The 18,213-nt window shown below is 41.5% G+C and overlaps 1 protein-coding gene across 7 annotated transcripts in view; it reads left to right on the top strand.

The window, feature by feature from the left end:
- ASPH (aspartate beta-hydroxylase) overlaps positions 1-18,213 on the top strand; it is a 584,233-nt gene that overhangs the window by 221,107 nt on the left and 344,913 nt on the right. For all 7 annotated transcript variants that reach the window (XM_086965790.1, XM_086965792.1, XM_086965789.1 and 4 more), the window contains 2 exons: positions 5,876-5,944; positions 9,837-10,109. In XM_086965790.1, the coding sequence (XP_086821916.1) occupies positions 5,876-5,944; positions 9,837-10,109 (342 nt within the window). The remainder of the gene's footprint in view (positions 1-5,875; positions 5,945-9,836; positions 10,110-18,213) is intronic.

Raw genomic sequence — 18,213 nt, 5'->3', positions numbered from 1 at the left:
CCCTTCCACCCATACATCCAGCTATTTAAATTTTCTCTCCATCCTTCCCCTCACTCATCAATCCATCTATCCTCTCTCATTATCCATTTATTCAATCTTTCATTCATACATTCACCCTTTCACTAATTCATCCAGCCATTCACACATCCCTTCACTTACTTACACGCCCACCTTTCCATATTAATTTTGAGCTGAGCCCTCGGGTCACGACTGAAATTATCTATGCCCCTTCTAAAAAGAGCTCATTGGCATTATGAGGCTCTTGACTGAAGGTCATCAGTTTCAATATTACACTCATGAGACAGCTAGGACATCGATGTTCACTCGAAAAAATACCTTGGAACCTTTTCTACGACTTCACCCACAGATTACAGAATGTTCACAGTGCATAGGTAAAAGTATCTCCTCCAGCCATGGAAGAGAAGGAGGGACCAAACAACTGCCATGTTTGTACCCAACTAAATTTAAAGTGTAAATGGGAACATGTGCTATGAGTTAAATCTATAGTCGACTAAGGTGTACGCTGTTCTAGGCAGCCAAGGGTTAAGTGAGCCATCTTTGCTAAATCTGTAGCAGTGATGGTGACTGCAGGTTTCATTTTAGCACTAGCATTTGGGTATTGCAGTGTCAGTCCCATAGAGCATTGGGCACATAGTGCACGCAGTGCTTATGACCTATTCAGTGTTCCACCACCTAGAAATCCCAAGAAAATAGATATACATTGCTTATGTTCAAAAGTTTTATGGAACTTTGGTACATTGCCGAGAATTATTCAGTTAACCTGTGGATTCTCTTGATATCTGCACAACGAAACACAGACATTGAGGTTCCCAGTGGGTCTCAAGCTGCAAACATACAAATGTAATATTTTCACAGCTTAGGTTGACTTAATTGCAGAGGACGATTGGTCTGTTTACTATGTCTATGATCTCATTCACAGCATGCACAGGCTAGAAAGGTTTTGATGTCAAAATAACTTGTATTTTTTCCTGGTGGTTTTGTGTGTCTATTGTTGAATGTTCTGTTTCGCCTTGCACCCATCTCTGATTTGCAGCCCACCATGATGTAAATAGACACATTTAGGACTCCGATTGATTGGTTGTTGTGATTGTGTGACTGTCTGAAGGATTAAATAATCTGGTGTCTGTAAGAGAATGATCAGCAATGTGTCTCCAGTTGGTGAGGCCTAGGTTGTTATCGGAAGGAGTTGTAGTATGGTCGGTTGTGGGACAAAAACTCTACAACAGAACACGTATCTATGACAAGCGTTGGCATAGCCAATAGGTCTCGCCTTTTGGACCTTATAAGTGTTTAGCCATGCAACACTTGATGTTGATGCACCAAGGATATTGTGCTGGATAACAAAACACTTATAAGGTCCCAAAGGCGAGACCTATTGGCTATGCCAATGCTGGTTTATTTCGCAGGTGTGAAAATAAAAGCCCGTTGTCCATATAGATAACTAGACTTTATTCAGCCGTGCCACTTCTGCAAATATGGGTATATTTTGCCACCCAGAGGCTTTTTTAAGGTATTACAGTCTGTTCACTTGGTTGTGATTTGAATCACATGCTTACAAATATTCAGTCACTCCAAGCAATTACATTTTCTAACAACTGCTTAGTAATCCTCAGTTGAGTCTTTAGTTGGCAACCTTTCTGTAAAGAAAAGGCTTTCATAACGTTTGTCTTATTTCCTCTTTTTTTCTTGTTATGCTTTTCAGGTTTGTAGGGTGTTCATATTACCCTGGAGGGTGTCCTGGCCCATGTGAAGGAGATATAGGTTTATTAATTATGTGAAATAGTCTTCACAAGCGAGTACCCACTCTGCCTCCTATGGCTGAGCCTTTCCGGTGTGCTTTTGTTTACCCTTGTAAAATTGCTCCTCCATCCCCCCATATCCCGTCGTAAATACCTGATCCGTACCATTTTTTCCATACCATTTTTGAGGTGATGTAACTGCCTGTTTTGGTTTTTCCCTTATTCTCTCCTCCTTTGTATATCGCTTGTGCCCCTCCCTCTTTACCTAAATCAAGCTATTTTTTTTGTATTGGACTGTTTATGCTTTACCCTGAAGACTTGTTTTTATTTACTGTACCGCTCTTGCCCCTGTAAAGCGCTCTGATACTCACGGGTCTAGCCAGCTCTATATAAAACCTTTCAAATAAATAAATAAAATCGGAAGTAAAATGGTGGCTTTTTCACGTGACCCCAAATGTCGGCGGTGTCTTGGTCACATGCCAACTGAAATGGCAAATAACATTAATCCTCTCCAATGGCAATTTGAGTTGAAGCTTATTATAGTTAAGAGGGTATGCAGACTTCATGCAGCGTTCTATCTGCTGAATACCGTTTAACTACCTTCTCTGCACCATGTAAACTATCAACGTGTCAGACAAGGGCGTAGGCAACACTTAATTTCTGGGGGGTGGGGGGCATGGACATCCATTGAGAGAGACATGCAAGTGGTATGTTTCGGCCTACGAAAGGTGTAAACCAGGCATCGAATGTCATGAAAAAATATAATAGAGACTTTAAAATTAGAAAAAATGTACTTTTCAGTGTTTCTCAGTGCCTTAAACAGAACATGTCAGTCTGAAGCCCTGTTGCTCTTCGCAGGCATCTCCTTGACCAGCAGTATTCTAAGAAGCAAACTCGGAGATGGCTCTGAGATGGCTTCCTTTTTGTAAGTTAAGTAATCGCAGTAATTAGAGTGTTGATTCTCTCCTCAAATCGTTCCTTTTCTCAAGTCATTAGAGCCAATGGTAACTTTAACATACAATATCATCTCTTGCTTTTCCCTACTCTGCTGGCACCTCTCTATGGTCTTGGAAGAGGCTCAACAGCTCAATGACTGCATTTAAATAATTAACAAAACAAAGTGGTCTTGCCGTCACCACAATTTGCTCCACAGGTTACAGAGCTGCAGGGACACAGGTGTCGTTGCTGCATGGCTTTAGTGAAATATGTTCTGTCTGCCTCTGTGATGTTTCTACTTGCAAATCAAAGGGGGATAAATCCTCCATAGTACCCCATGGTTCCTGCTCCTATGGTGGTAGAGGATGATGTTCAAATGGCACGAAAGAGTGGGCAATGCATTTGCAATGCAATAGATCTTGTATTTATGAGAGTTTAAGCTATTGGCATTGCAAATGATTCCCTTTTATTTGTGTTTTATTTTTTAGACATACAAAAGGCAACTTCATTTACAATGCCAATAGCTTAAACTCCCGCAAATGTGAGACCTACTGTATTGCAAATACGTTAGGCGACATTATACATTTTGTAGGAGAGAGCGTGTCCTTCCTGCAACAGCAGGCAGAGCAAAGCTATTTGAGAAAATAGTGCTCAGAGACTAAGTAACAACACACGTAACGTGGGGGTCGCCATGTGAGATTACAAAATGAGACCAGGCAGTACTAAGGCGGTGCTAAGGAGGGACTACTAAGCCTATTGGCCAGTGAACAGCCACAGGTTACAGTGGAAAGTGTCACAAGCCTATTAAAAATATGGGCGGAGAGTGGGTGGAGCTTCAAGTCCCTACTGGAATATAGCCTGCCTCCCAGAGCAGCGCATGCACTGCCAAGGCTCGACCTAAAAAGGGAGCAATGCCCTCCATTTACACTGGATAACAACAAAAAAGTGCTCTCCTCAGTTGTATTATGGACGAGCAATCTGTGGCGTTGCCTAACTTTGATTCGAGACAGATTGCTACCCTCATTTAGTTGTGGTCTTCTGCGGTGCACCAAAAATATGTCACTCACCACCCTTCCAGAAAAAACATGGAGGAGCGGGACACAAAAAGAGCTTTGAGAGGCATTGGAACTAGATGACTTGATGTATTTCCTGAACTCATTTGACATAATTCAGTGCATTCCGGTTTTCATTCAAATTGCATATGGTGATTAGTTGGATCTATTTTATGATAACATCTCGCTTTTCACATAGGATATAAAATACGGTGGTCTATTGGATGATCTCATAATAACCATCTTTTATTCTCCTGAATCAACAAGTTACTTTTAGGGTTTCCCCTGTATTTTTACGATTTTACCACATCCACAGCTAGACAATTGACTAGTTAGAAAAGCTCTCAGCAGGAGATTTTTTTACAGACTCCAGGTTGTATGCCCCGGTATATTCTCTGAAAGTCCCTCTAAAGTCTGCAGAACCTCCTTAATTCTTTTTTGACCGTGTGAATACTGAAGAAGCAAAGCCTTGGTGTTCAGTGGAAGGACATAACAGTTTTGGCCTTAAAAGAAAATGGAACCCAGATCCCTTCGAGGGTTAAGCATGGCTATTCAACTTAGTTAAGATTTTAGCTGTTTTGTTCTATCAGTGCAAATAACATCTGCAATTGTGTGCTTACCAAATTAAATGTTCATAACACACCAGCTGTGAAAAATGAGAGGCCCATGCTTCACCGTGAATTAAACATTTTCATAGTTTAAGTGCTCCAGAGAGGGTGGCATTAGTTTATTACAAAGCAAACACAAGGAGATGATGGACGGAGCGCTGAAACCTTTCAGACACTCACCCCTAGTCACAGATCTGGGTTGAATCCATAATCGTTCTTTAGCTCACTTCGCCACCCCAGTTCAGACATGGCCATATGCAAATCAGCCTTGACCCTGTTCCTCATGGGAACAGTCCAGCCCAAACTGTCAAGCCAGGTCTTCCCTGGACCGTAAACAAGCATCCAACATCTCCTTGTGTTTTCATAGGTTTATTGCAAGGCAAGGACAGTGCACAAGTGATGATTAAGCCAAGAAAATGTGTGTGTGATTTGACATCTGTAGAGTACACATGCCTGACCTCCAGATGTGCAACTTACAAGTCACTGGTTTTGAATCCAGGTAGGATTGCTTTCAGCCTTTCATCCATCAATTGGTGCTCGCAAGGCTTTTTTTTAATCGGGCTGTTCCTGTTTGTAGAGCAGTAATGCGTATGGCTGCTGTAACTTTCCACTGTTATTCCAGGGCCACAATAATATTGCACACATTTGAATAAACAAGTTACTCCAGTTTTGCTCATGACTCTAGGTAGCGAGGTTGAAGTGGCAGGGATTAGTAACTCTGGTATGAAACAGTAAATACCACTAAAAGAAGAATAAATAAAACACAGTATATGGGTGGCCGTGATTAGTAGGAATGTTTTTTTGCCCTAGAGTTCTGAGTGATGGCTGAGAGATATCTAGAGTGAAGCAACTTTTTTAAATGAGCTAAACCTTAGAACCTAGAAAGATGGTCCAAAATTGTTTCGAAATGAGGACAGCCTCATCAGCCATAGAAGCAGAAGCTGCTGCCATGCTGTACCTGTTTGTCTGCGTTAGTGAAACATGGGAACATTTCTTCATTCATAGCCGTCAATGACTGGCTTCTCATTGCTTGTTAGCTAGATACGGGTGTCTAATGTTGGTCCAGGAGAGATGCATCCATGCCCGAATATCTGCATAGCCATGGGCTATAGAAAGGTGTTCTATTAGATGAATTGTATATAGAGATATATTTGGATTTCCTAAAAATCTTATCATGGTTCGAGTCTTCCTGGATCTACGTTTGACTCAACTTTTCTTAGGTGAGAGATGGACTTGCGCCTCAGAAATGCAGCTTTAAAAATCTAAATAAAGGCATTGGTATGATCTGTCGATTTTCTAGCGGTCTATGTTTCACAGTGTAATGATGCGCTAAACTCAGGAGAATTTTCGTAGCTTCAGAGCAAATTTTGTGCTGTACCTGTGATGCTACTGGTGACGGCGAGGTAGAAATGCCCTGTGCAGACGTTGCTGTAAATTATCGAAATGTGACTGATATGTGAAGGAATTGGATGTGCATATCTGAAGATTATAACTGTGTCGCCATGCTTTCTTATTTCAGATGATGGCGACGATGTAGAGGAGTTGATCCATGCCACTCACCTTCACGAGGCTCAACATTCCCCACCTGGTATGAATTATTATTCTAGATGGTCCACAGTTCTTGATCAGTATTACTTCAATAATGTTGCTCTTTGTTTAGCAAGAAGTCACCACTCTAGAATTTTGACATATTCTTTTCTGAAATACTGTGCCAATACTTGAGCTGCCTCATTGGTACCCTCCTTCATTTTTCCTGGTGTTTTGCACAGGAGAGATGTCTTTGTGCCTCTGTGGTTGACATGGATGTGAGGCGGGGAGCATATTCCCGCAAGGATATGACTCAATTGCACGGACATTGAAATTAGACTTATCCGTGTTAACAGGAGGCCGTTCTTCACAGAAGGGAGGTAAACACAAGGATATGTCTTCCAGCAAGGTGTGTGGGGGCAAAATCAGCATTCAGTCTAGATCATCCAACACACAAAGCGTGATCCCCTTTGCATCAATCTAAATGATGTTAAAGTATATATTGAGCCATAGGAAGTAGTCACCCATTCGTAGAGTTCCTGAGATTGTGGGGTAGTTGCATTGCTTACATTTGGGTCCTGTCTTAGGCCCCTTTTTTCCTCAGAGCATGAAGAAGCATGTGCGCCTCCTAGGGGCCAGGCAGAAGCTTCCTTTGAATCTCGCCTACACTGTTTGGGGTTGCTACCTTGTTATGGTGGTTGTGGGTATAAAGAAAAAGGTTGGACCAGAAGTCAAATCAAGAATGAACACATGGGACCTTATTGAGACATGGTTGGTAATACTTAGGTTTCTTTATGGAAATCTGAAATGCTTATTCTGCAGGATAATTCACTTGCTGAATTTTAAGCCTTTAGGATGAGGAGAAGCATGCCGTCTGCAAGAAAAGACTGCCTGCTCACAGCCATACCTTCTTTTTCCGTTGAGAGCCCACACTTGTTGGTTTTCCGCACTGTCAAAGAATGAATCTCAAAGTAACGTGAGCGGTTTCATTCAGAGTACGCACTTTTTGAAACCTCTTTCTAACCTTAATGTACTTATCATCTGGATGAGACAAAATTAACGTGAATGAAACAAAAATTAAAATGGACAAACATTTCTAGAGGTCTCAATGTCTGAGTACGTGTCTACACCAATCAGCTACAGAGCAGAAATGTAGGCCTAGTCTTGACTTTCAGTTGATCTCTATAAACCATCACACACATGACCTGTTTAGCCTTCCAAATTACATTTTAGAGAAACTACACTTTTAAATATTGATGTATCTGGTATATTAAGTGATTCCTAAAACCTACTTAAACTGAGTTGATCTCATGGCACTAAAGAATTAATTGCAGTACCTCGCTTCAGCTTCTGTCCTCCATCCGCACAAGCCTCGGCTACAGTGGCCAAGGATGCCCATATCTTATATAGCCGACTGCATCGGGCTTGACACAAGAGTGCTGCCTGGGAGTAATCACTGCAAGCAGGCAATGATTCTTATTTTATAGAAACGTTCATTCAAACTAACAATAGGTAAAGGAATAGAGTAGTGTCAGCCTGACCTCTGCAACCATCCAAGGAGACAAAATAACTTTGTGAATAAGGTATAATCCTGCAATCCCTGTATAAAAGCCCATCTCTAATTTCCTTATTGAGGCGACCAGTGATGCACCTAGTTTTCTGTGATAAAGAAATAACTTAGCCTCTCAACTATGGTAGGTTATTACAGTTAAGTTCTGACGTTACAGTGCCTGTAACTAAAGCCAGAAACCAGGAGGGAATGCAGCACATGGAGCATAATTAAAGCTGCATTTAAAAAAAAATAAAAACGAAACCTGGCTTTTACTCCTTCTGTTCTTCTTTTTTTTTTTTCTATATCTCTGCATGCTTCTACACATTCTAAGTTAGTGTTTTTTTTTACAATCTCACTTGCATTAAGCTGATTTTAATCTCTTTTTTTTAGACAAATCTCCAACTGCTGTTTGGTGTGTTTAGTTGTTCCACTAGAGATTTTACCTAAAATTCCTTGGTGACTTGTGGCATTCTTATACTTTATGGCTGGAGATACTTTATCCATTTAGGGGAAGGCTCCTACAGCAATACCTGCTCCTGGGTAGGCATTCAGCTCTATCCTTGAGCACCCAACACTTTCGTCCAAAGACTGGATGAATGAATGAATGAATGAAAATATTTATAAAGCTTTGGCTACTGCCTGGAGGTGTCTAGGCGCTATACAGATCAGACAGGCTGGTACATTTTGGATTTCCTAATTGGAAGCAAAAGGCCAACTTTTTCAAGATTTTCTGAACTCTAGTAAACAAGTGGCCTACTTAAGCTTCCCTGGCAAGGAGTTCCATAGCAAAGCAGTTTATCTAAAGAAACTCTCACACCCCCCCCCCCCCCCCCATCCCCTCTTGCTTTTGTAAAAGGATCTGCTACCAGATTTTTAGTGGAGCTCGAAAGAAGAGTCCTGCTCTGAGTGTACCATCTGAAATGTTCCCTAAAATACCTCTGCCCATTCCCCTGGAGGGTGCTAAAGGCTGTACATAGAGCCTTAAACTCGATCCGTCGCATCACTGGCAACCAGTGGAGATCCCTGATGGCTCCCTTTGCAGATTCAAAATTTGGCACCTTTAAAAGAAAGCGTGCAGAAGCCTTTTGCAAGGTTCCTTGTTTTGTGTGGAGTCCGACTGAGATGTTAAGGTAAAGACTATTACAATAGTCTATCCTTGTTAGAACTAGAGAGATTACCACCATTTTTAAAAGTTCAAGGGGCAGATATTTTTTAATTTTTTGTACCTTAGCGAGTAGTAGAAGGCCGAGGTGACTTAAGAATATTTGCCCCTGGAACTTCAGATCTTTATCAATTTGGATCCCCAGGTTTTTAACCTTTGGGACTGGTATAGGAAGCACTCCTAGTTCTGATGGCCAACAAGACAGTGACCAAAACTAGATGTTTTCCAAACAGAATAACTTCAGTTTTGGAGGAGTTAAACATCAAAGAGGAATTATTCATCCATTTATTTACTTCCTGCATACGTTCCCTGAAAAAGTCCCTGGTGTCAATTGCGTTTTAAGCAAGAGACATATAATCTGCGTGTCATCCGCATAGTTTGCCATGGAAAAAGAAAAGGACTTAATAAGCCATTGCCACCAAATAACCTTTCTTCAGCCCTGCTCAGATATCTTATTCCCATTTAATTGAATGGTTTATTGCTTTAAGGTAATAAAGACTGTAACAATATTCAGTAAAAACAAATAAAATAATATTTACAGGATAAACCTCATGGCTGGCATAGTCTGAAAATTGTTAATAGTGCATTATGGGAAAAAAGATTGATCCATGTAGACAAAAATGACATCAGTCGACGTGGAAGTGCTGCAGTGCCATTCAAATCCGGCCAATACAACCAGCAATTAGGCAAGTAGTGGCTAAGGTCGCCATTATTTCATTGGGAAAAAAAGGACGTTAAATTAGGTTTAAAACGGGCAGTGTCTCAAAGTTATTAAAAACATTTTTAACTATGTGGCCACAAAAGAAGTTCTTTGAGTAGTAATCGTCATGGGGAATATTCCATTCACGACGCAAGATAAAAAAGCTCCTGAAAGAGGCTTAGAATTTACGAAAGGGAGAAAGGAGTCGGCATTCTTGGCAGAACTTGTAAGTTATTTCCTGGGTCAAAATATGGCACTGTACAACTGGACAGGACAAACAAAACGTTTAGGGAATGATACCCACATGTTATCAATTTTGATTCCCAGCCTGCTGCAGTGCTTTTGAAGGGGTGGAATAATTATATGTATATTTGTATGTATGTGTGTGTATATATATCTACCCAAGTAGAGCAAGTGCATTATATATATATATATATATATATATATATATATATATATATCATCTTTAATTCTTTTGCTTTCATTCTTTCTTTTTGCTATTAAGATGACAATATGTGTAATAATATCTTGTTGCCTAGATGATGAAACAGAGGAAGACCCAGTAGATGAACAGGCACCCCTCGAAGAAGAGGAACCGGATGCAGAACATCTCGATGAAGACTTCTATGATGACGGAAAGGAGGAGTTGCCATCAGATAGACAGTTGGAGGAGGAGCAGGAGGAGGAATATGTAGAGGACGGAGACATACAGGTGGAACCTTTAGCAGCACAGGATCTTCACAGAGAACCAGAGCAGGAAGAGCCTGAAGGAGTTGAAGACCACGTGGAAGAAGCCACTAATGATGAAACTGGTTAGTGTTTTTTTACATCTATCTTCACTCATGTATGCTGTAGGTACATTAATTATTGAGGTCTGACCACAACTGTGTACATAGACCCCGTTGCAAAGTCAGTAGCTTGCTGATTAATGTTTGGAATAACTAATAATCGCCTGCCAAAAAAATATTGCCCCAATTTAGAAAGTCAACATCAAATTAATGTGTATTTTTATAAATCTCTACAGTTTTTCTACACAATCTGATCAAATTCTGCAGTAATTTTGGGCATTGGAGTGCCATTTTCATTTTAAGAATGTGTTGGATTCACATAAGCCAGTGGGTAGCTAGCTTTAGGTGGCTGTAAAACTTGTCAGTTATAAATTGAGAAGTATGTTATTATGTGCAGTGACTTTTAATGATACCTACTAAATGAGCAGACCTATTACTTTAATGATAACATATGTTAACAAGCAAGTTAAAAGCTGATTAGACTACAATGATTTTGAGAAAGTTTGGTCATCCTCCACATCAGGATATAAACTCGAACGGAAAATTTGACCATACGTTAGCAGCTCTTTCACAAGTTAGACTGTCACATTTGTAGTGCTACTGAAATATTAATTAGAGCGAAACAGCTGCATCAAATGTGTTTGTTGCAGGTCATAGACAGATATTTACTGTAGTTGTAGATCCTGCCTAATTTCTTATAGTTCAGCTTCTGTGGACTTTAGGGCTAGCCCAGCTGCCATCAGACCTTGAGGAAATGTATGTTTTTGGAGATATCTGGGGAAACCTAATTCATACCCAATGTCATTCTAACCTCAGTAATGTACTTGTCTTCGGGATGAGACAAAATTAACTTGAATTAAACAGTAATGAAAATAGACAAATTATCTAGAGGGCGTCCTAGGTCTCTGTTTATGTATCGACCCCCAAACAGCTACAGAGAAAATGTGTAGGCCTGGCATTCAGTTGACATCTATAAACCACCCATGATATGTTATTCCTTCAAAATTAAATTTTGGAGAAACCTCATTTTTAAATATGTATGTATCTGGCATGTAAACTGTTTTTCTAAAGTGTACTTATACTGAAGCAGTCTAATGGCACTATGGAAAGAATTAGAGTACTTTGTGTTAACACACTTGGGGGCACATGCATCAAGATAAGGAATTGCGATTCCTCAATGGCGATTTTTAAGGAATCGCTATTCAGTAGACGGAATTCCTTATGCATGTAGATTTCGCAAAATTATAGCACACATTCCCTAATAGCGAATCGCAAGTTGTAATTTGCTGTTCGGGAATGCTTTCCCATTCATTCCTATAGAGGCCCATAGGAATGAATGGGAGAGCATTCGCAATTTGCGATTACCAAATGGGTAATCGCAAATTGCGAATGCAATTGCGAGGGGGCCTAAGGCCCCCCTGATGCACCCCCAAAAAAGGTAAGTGTGCATATGTTGCGTACACACATGCCCTAAGGACATGTGTATGCGCCACATGGCACCTAGAAAAATGCAATTTTGTGCATTTTACTAAGGATTTGCAAACTAACATCAACTTTAAGTTGGTTAATTTGAGATTCCTTAATGCAAAGTCTCATTTTGAAAATGCTTCTTCCATTGTATTTAGGGAGTCGGAAATTGCCATTCCCTAAATGCATTCTCAAAATAGGTAATTGCAAAAATTGCGATTTACCCGTTTTGCAAATTCATTTTGGGTTGATGCATCAGAAATGTCTTTTTATGAGTCTCAAACGGGCTGATTCTGCGAATCGGCCCTTTTACGACCAGTAAAAAGCTTGATGCATGTGCCCCTTGGTATCCCAAGTGATTTTTTAAAATTTGTATTTAAAGTTCTAGATTTTCTTTTTTTCAATGGCACATTAACTTTCACTTCTTCTTCTATTCTTCAGGTGGTTCCACCACCTTTCTTTAGAAAAAAGGTTGGCATGTTCAGCAAATAAGTGGCGGTTGAGTGCAGGCTCTGTCCAGAAAGCTGTTGGTTGAACTTTGTTTTTGGACCAGTGGGAACTGCTTCTGCAATGCACAAATTAACCGCACTCCGTGTGTTCGATTCTATAAGCTTTCATACTTGGAGAAATTGCAAAGAAAATCACGGAAGACCTGGTTGAATTTTCTGAAGTTGAATGGTATTCTTACTACTACTTTTTTAAGTAAATTACAAGATTGACTACATAAGCCTGCCCTGCCCACATAGGCTTAATTTACAAATCCCAGGGTTGATCATAGAAGCATTAGGTGCATTTTGATATAATTTCATGAGGGTCTGACCCAAAAGGATAAAGCAGCCTTTAAAGATCCCAGGAGAGCAGACATTATCTTCGTCTTCCATTATTGCTGTTTTTCTGACTACTGTAGTGGGACTGGCCACAATTTCTTTTTTTTCTATTTCAAATCATTTTTATTTTCAAAACAGAAATAGAAGATACAAGACAATACAATAAGGATCAAAGAAGCATAAGCGATATTACAAATGATTCATCACATGCAAGGGTCTAATCATGCAATAAAGAAGAAAATGGTACGTGAATCATTGACTTCAATGGTGTAGCGGACAAACCTAAATAAACAAAAAGACAACAGCAGTGGTCGTGCAATGACATACATGTGGGTACATTCGTAAATGCGGAGCCATCATGTGACATGAGTAGGACCAAGTCTTGACTGGAAGGATAGGTGGTTAGAGCAGGATTACTTGAGATTAGCTCAGTGGCCTAAGGGGGATCGAACGAGAAGGAGGAAGCGTCATGGGCCCTCCAAAGTTTTTTATGTGAGATGCGTCCTGGTGAAGAGTGTAGTGTGGGATTATCGGCACCTCTCAGGAAGGACAGCCATTCTTGCCACATTTTGAATGATACCTCAGAAGAGTTCTTCCACTTGAATAGAATAACCTTGCATGCCAAGGTTAGGAGATCAAGAAGTTGTCGATCAATCTGATTTGCCAAATGTGGTTCTTGTACCCCCAACAGGACATACACAAACTCTCTAGGCGGATTGAAACCAAAGATGTGCTTAATATAGTCAAATATTCTGTTCCAGTACTCCCTCAATGTAGGGCAATTAAATAACATGTGCACCAAGTCCCCCACTTCTGACTCACAATTCCAGCAGTTTGGGGTGTCCCTTAGATTAGTTTTAAAGAGCCTTTCAGGAGTCCAATACGTTCTATTGATTAACATGAATTTAGTCTGTGACGGAATAGGCGAAACCTTGTTTCTAAAAGCAGTGGTGTGTATTACATCCCAGTCAAAGAGCATACCCGTTGTGTTCGATTCTGTTTCCCATCTCGACTCATTTTTCCTGTTCGCTTTCTGAGGAAGGGGAAGGAGCATTTTATAGATCTTTGAGACGAAATGCCCAGATTTATAGATGCGTGTAACAGAGCTCCATAGCCATGGCTCAGATGGGGACAAGGTTCGCGCAGAAAGGAGTGTTTTTAACTTCAGGAAATCATAAGTCTAAAGGCGTGAGGGAATGTTTGGCTTGTAGGGAGGCGAATGGAAGAGGGTCAGTCCCCATGAAAAGATCACTTGCTAAATTAATACCTTTCGCGGACCAATGAGCCCATTGGAGCGAAGTTCCGTTGAGGTTCAGTAATGGGTTGTACCAGAGAGCAATTGCAGTGGATTTTTTGATCTTTAGTCCTTTGTGACTTGCTTGGTCAAATTTCAAGAGAGCCCTTCTGGTGTTCAGGAGGATATATTTAGAATGAGGTATGTGTGCAAGCTCCATGGTGAGTAGGGCCTCGAGTGGAATGTTTCCCAATAACGCTTTTTCTATTTCTATTTATAATGGGGTATAGTCTGGATCTGTGACTAGCCATAAAGCACCTTGTTTACATAAGAACGCTGTTTGGTAGTGTCTGAAGTTCGGGAGACCCAGGCCGCCTTTATCCTTAGCTAGTTGTAGCTTCTTCATTAATATCCTTGGCTTCTTCCCTTGCCACAGAAACGTACCAAACAGCTTCTCTACTCTATGAATGAAATCCTCAGAGAAAGTCATTGGGAGCATGCATGCTATGTAATTAACTAAAGGTGTTACCATCATCTTCAGGGTTTCAGCCCTGCCCCACCAGGATAGGAATTTAGGCGACCAACCATCTAGGGGCTTGTTTATTTTGTTCAGAACTATGTTCTCATTGGTGCGTATTGTAGTGATCAGATCGCTATCGAAGTCTAAGCCCAGGTATTTAAAGCAGCCTGGCTGCCAAGTTAGCCCCGAGTCCCCAATCATGTCTTTATTCCCAAAATTATTGAGCGACTTGACCTCTGTCTTGTCCTTGTTTAATTTATAGCCGGATACTCTAGAGAATTCGTCAATCGTCGAGAGCAGGGCCGGAATCGCTTCATCCGCTTTCTCTGAGATTACCAGTACATCATCAGCATACGCTGTTAATTTTATGACACAATCATTGAAGGGAATTCCTGCTATGTGCTCGTTGTGTCTAATACGATAGAGGAATGGTTCGATAGCCAACACAAATAGCGACGGGGAAAGGGGGCATCCTTCCCTCGTGCCTTGGTGTAATCGAAAAGGTGAAGAGAGTGACCCACCCGCCCTGACCCTCGCTATAGGACAAAACTAAAGGGACATGATCATCTTTATGATTGAGGGGCCTAAGTTAAATTTACGGAGCACAGCTTCCAAATACCTCCAATCTACTATATTGAATGCTTTTTCAGCATCTAATGTTATTGCTGCTGTGGGGGTGGATAGAAGTTTGGCTTTTTCTAGGACATGCGCCAGAGTCCTGGTGTTGTCACTAGACAACCTGTTCTTCATGAATCCCGCTTGCGATGAATGTATGAGTTTTGGAAGTATTTTTTGTAGGCGTGCCGCTATGATGGAGGCAAAGAGCTTACAGTCAAGGTTAATAAGTGAAATAGGTCTATAGTTCTTATTTAAGGTGGGATCTTTCCCTTCTTTCGGGATAACCGCAATGGTGGCCTCTGAAAGGGTACCCTTTGCTTCACCGGTTTCACTTATTTCCTCGAACATGTTTAGCAGAGGCTGCGCGATGGACATGGAGAAACATTTGTAAAATTTCGCGGAGAAGCCGTCCGGCCCGGGGGCTTTACCACATTTCAAAGAATTAATGGCAGTCTGGACTTCCAATAACGTGATCGGGCTATTTATATCCATTTGCTCTTTTACGGACAAGGAGGGGAGATTGCAGTTGCTCAAATACTCACTTATCTTTTGGTTTTCCACGTCTACATTCCTGGAGTAGAGTTTCTCGTAAAATTCTTTAAAGAGGTCCGTTATTTTTGCTGGGTCGGAATGGGCAACTCCCAGGTGATCAACTATGGAATTTATCGTGTTTTTCTGTAATCTAAATTTGAGGTACGCTGCCAGACTTTTACCTGCCTTGTTTGATTCACACATTTTGAACCTTCTCCTCCTATCCAGCCAAACCCCCGCCCTCTCACTTACAATTTTATTATACTCGTATTTCTTATTGGCTAGCTTATTTAGTGACTCGTTTTTCCTGTCCTGCAGGTGTTTAGCCTCTAGGCTTGCTATTTCTTTCTCCAGATCCTCTAGTTTACCATTATGGTTCTTATTCATGGCAGATTTGATCTTAATAATTACACCTCTTATAGTACTTTTAAGTGCTTCCCACCTTGTTAAATCGGAGGTGTCCCCTCTGGAATTATGGACCAGATAATCTTTGATAGAGGATTCAATGGTTGCTCGGTGTTGTTCGTGTTCAAGAACCTCATCATTGAGGCGCCATACCGATTGGCGAGTGGAAGGTTTTATGTCAGAGATGGGGAGTGTAATGCACGAGTGATCGGACACAAGTCTTGGTTCAATGGAGGTTTCTATAATTTTGGGAATGGGGTTCTGAGTGATAAATAAATATTCAATCCGTGAGAACGAGTCGTGGGGTGAGGTGTAGAATGAGTATTCCCTACCCACCGGGTTCTGCAAGCGCCAAGAGTCTACCAGGTGGAATCGCTCACAAAGGTTTTTGAATGCTCTATGAGACCTATTACTACGAAAGGGACAGCGAGAGTCTCTGTCCAGGGTCGGGTCAATTGGGAGATTAAAATCCCCGGCGAGAATGTGAACTGCCAAGTCCGGGATCTTTTCAATGTGTTTCACGAGGTCTGACCAAAACTTCAAGTCGCATGTGTTTGGGGCGTATATGTTTGTAACGTAGAATTCTGTCCCATCCTTTAAGAGTTTGGCTGTGACCCATCTCCCCTTGGTGTCAGTCGTAGATGATAGGAGGTCAATGTTAGATTTTTTTGAGATTAGAGTTACCACCCCATTCTTTTTCCCTATCGGATCTGAGCCCGTGGCCTCCCCAAAGAATTTATTTCTAAGTGTATATAGCTGCTTAGCCTCCAGTTTTGTTTCTTGGAGCAGGGCAATGTCTGCCTTCTGTCTGCGCAGATAATCTAAGATCTTTTGGCGCTTTACTGGATTGTTAAGGCCTTTAACATTGGGGGAAAGCACCTTTAGTTTCCCAATCTGAGTAACCCTCATAGGTGTGCTAACCACTGGCAAAGGCGTAGACATGCTTAGAGTGTATGACCGTCAGTAGCCCCTTGATGTAGGTCAAAACCCTGCGTTTTGTTGTTCCCTTTTCGATCAGTGAACCTGCCTTTATCAGGGATCTGCTAAAGCTTCTCATAATGGAATGGACTTCCCCTATTTGTGTGGGCACTAAGGCAGTGACTATGCTGACTATGCTGGCTGAAAGCATTGTCTTCAGCGAAGTATGAGCTCTTAACCAACCCTTCCGTGTGTCATTGTGTGGAGAGTACACATATACTGACAACGAGATGCAACCACTGCTGAAAATTAGTACATTAATTAAAAGAAAAAGATAAACCACTTCACATATACCCCAGCCCCAACCCCTAAGCCCCCCACCCATCCCTCCCCAAAAGTAACTAGTAGGCATGGTGACTTAAGAAAAATAACAACAGCATTACTAACATCCCATGGCTAGTAATGTACTTTACAATTGCTGGAACTGGAATTCTGTACCAATCAAACAGTTACAAAAGACCATCATAACAGATTATCAACAGGATATCACAGCTGGTGTGACTAAAGCTTGAACTAACTGATACTACTTCTCCTAACATTGATCATGGCCGGCCTACTATAGTGACAGGCTAACATGTTGCTAACATGACAGGCTAACATATTGCAGCAGGATACAAACCGCGCCATACTACTGCGGAATCTTACGATATACTGTGTATAGTAATAGGTAATGATTGCCATCGTATCATTTCTGATTGTAATTCGTTCTGATTGGCTTGACAGCCACCGTCACAACAACTCTATTGAGGCTTATTTGAGAACGTGAAAACAACAACAGCAATACTTGTCGTCACCAACGCATGAGCTTTTAGAGACCGTTACCATACTACAAGAGTTTGTGGAGCATAGGATCTATGCAAATATTCTATGGATTTACGCAAAGGTAATATCAAAAATGTGAGTACATGGTGCGTAGTAGAGCAAAGGATACTTAATGTGTGACCGGAACTGAAGCACAGGCCGAGGCAGATGCCGTCGCTGGAGTCGTCGCAGAGGCTGTAGCTGAAGCAGAGGCTGAAGACGAAGCCGGGGCATTCCCGTCAGCTGGACCGTTAGTATCCATGGCCTGGATGTCCTGGTTGCCCAGGAGACTCTTAAGCTTTAGCGGGTCCGTGAATACCTGTGTGGATCCATGCAATGACACTTTGTATTTTGAAGGGCCAACGAATCCGTATTGGTAGCCTCTCACTTGAAGTTGTGGTCGGAGGGCCAGGAACGCCTTCCGTAGTTCGACAGTTTCCCTGCTGTAATCCTGTGAGATAAAGACCTTCGTGTTTCTCCATAGGATGTGATTGCACTTCCGGATGAATGCCAGGATCTGTTCCACGTGCTGGTATCTCAACGGTTTGCAGACGATAGGCCTGGGGCCTCTCTGATTTTTCAGTATTCTACCTGGGACACGGTGTGCTCTATCAAACTCAAGGGGCTGATGGAATGTAATATTGGTGGCCTGTGTAAACCATGTTTCTAGAAACTGTACGCAGGAGCTGTAAGACTCTTATGATCCCTCCGGAATTCCGAAAATACGGTGGTTCCCCCTCCGGTTCC

Source organism: Lissotriton vulgaris, chromosome 4_1, assembly GCF_964263255.1.
Source record: "Lissotriton vulgaris chromosome 4_1, aLisVul1.2, whole genome shotgun sequence".
Classification (NCBI taxonomy): domain Eukaryota; kingdom Metazoa; phylum Chordata; class Amphibia; order Caudata; family Salamandridae; genus Lissotriton; species Lissotriton vulgaris.
The sequence above is the reverse complement of the archived record's forward strand: the minus strand, read 5'-3'. Positions and strand labels throughout refer to the sequence as shown.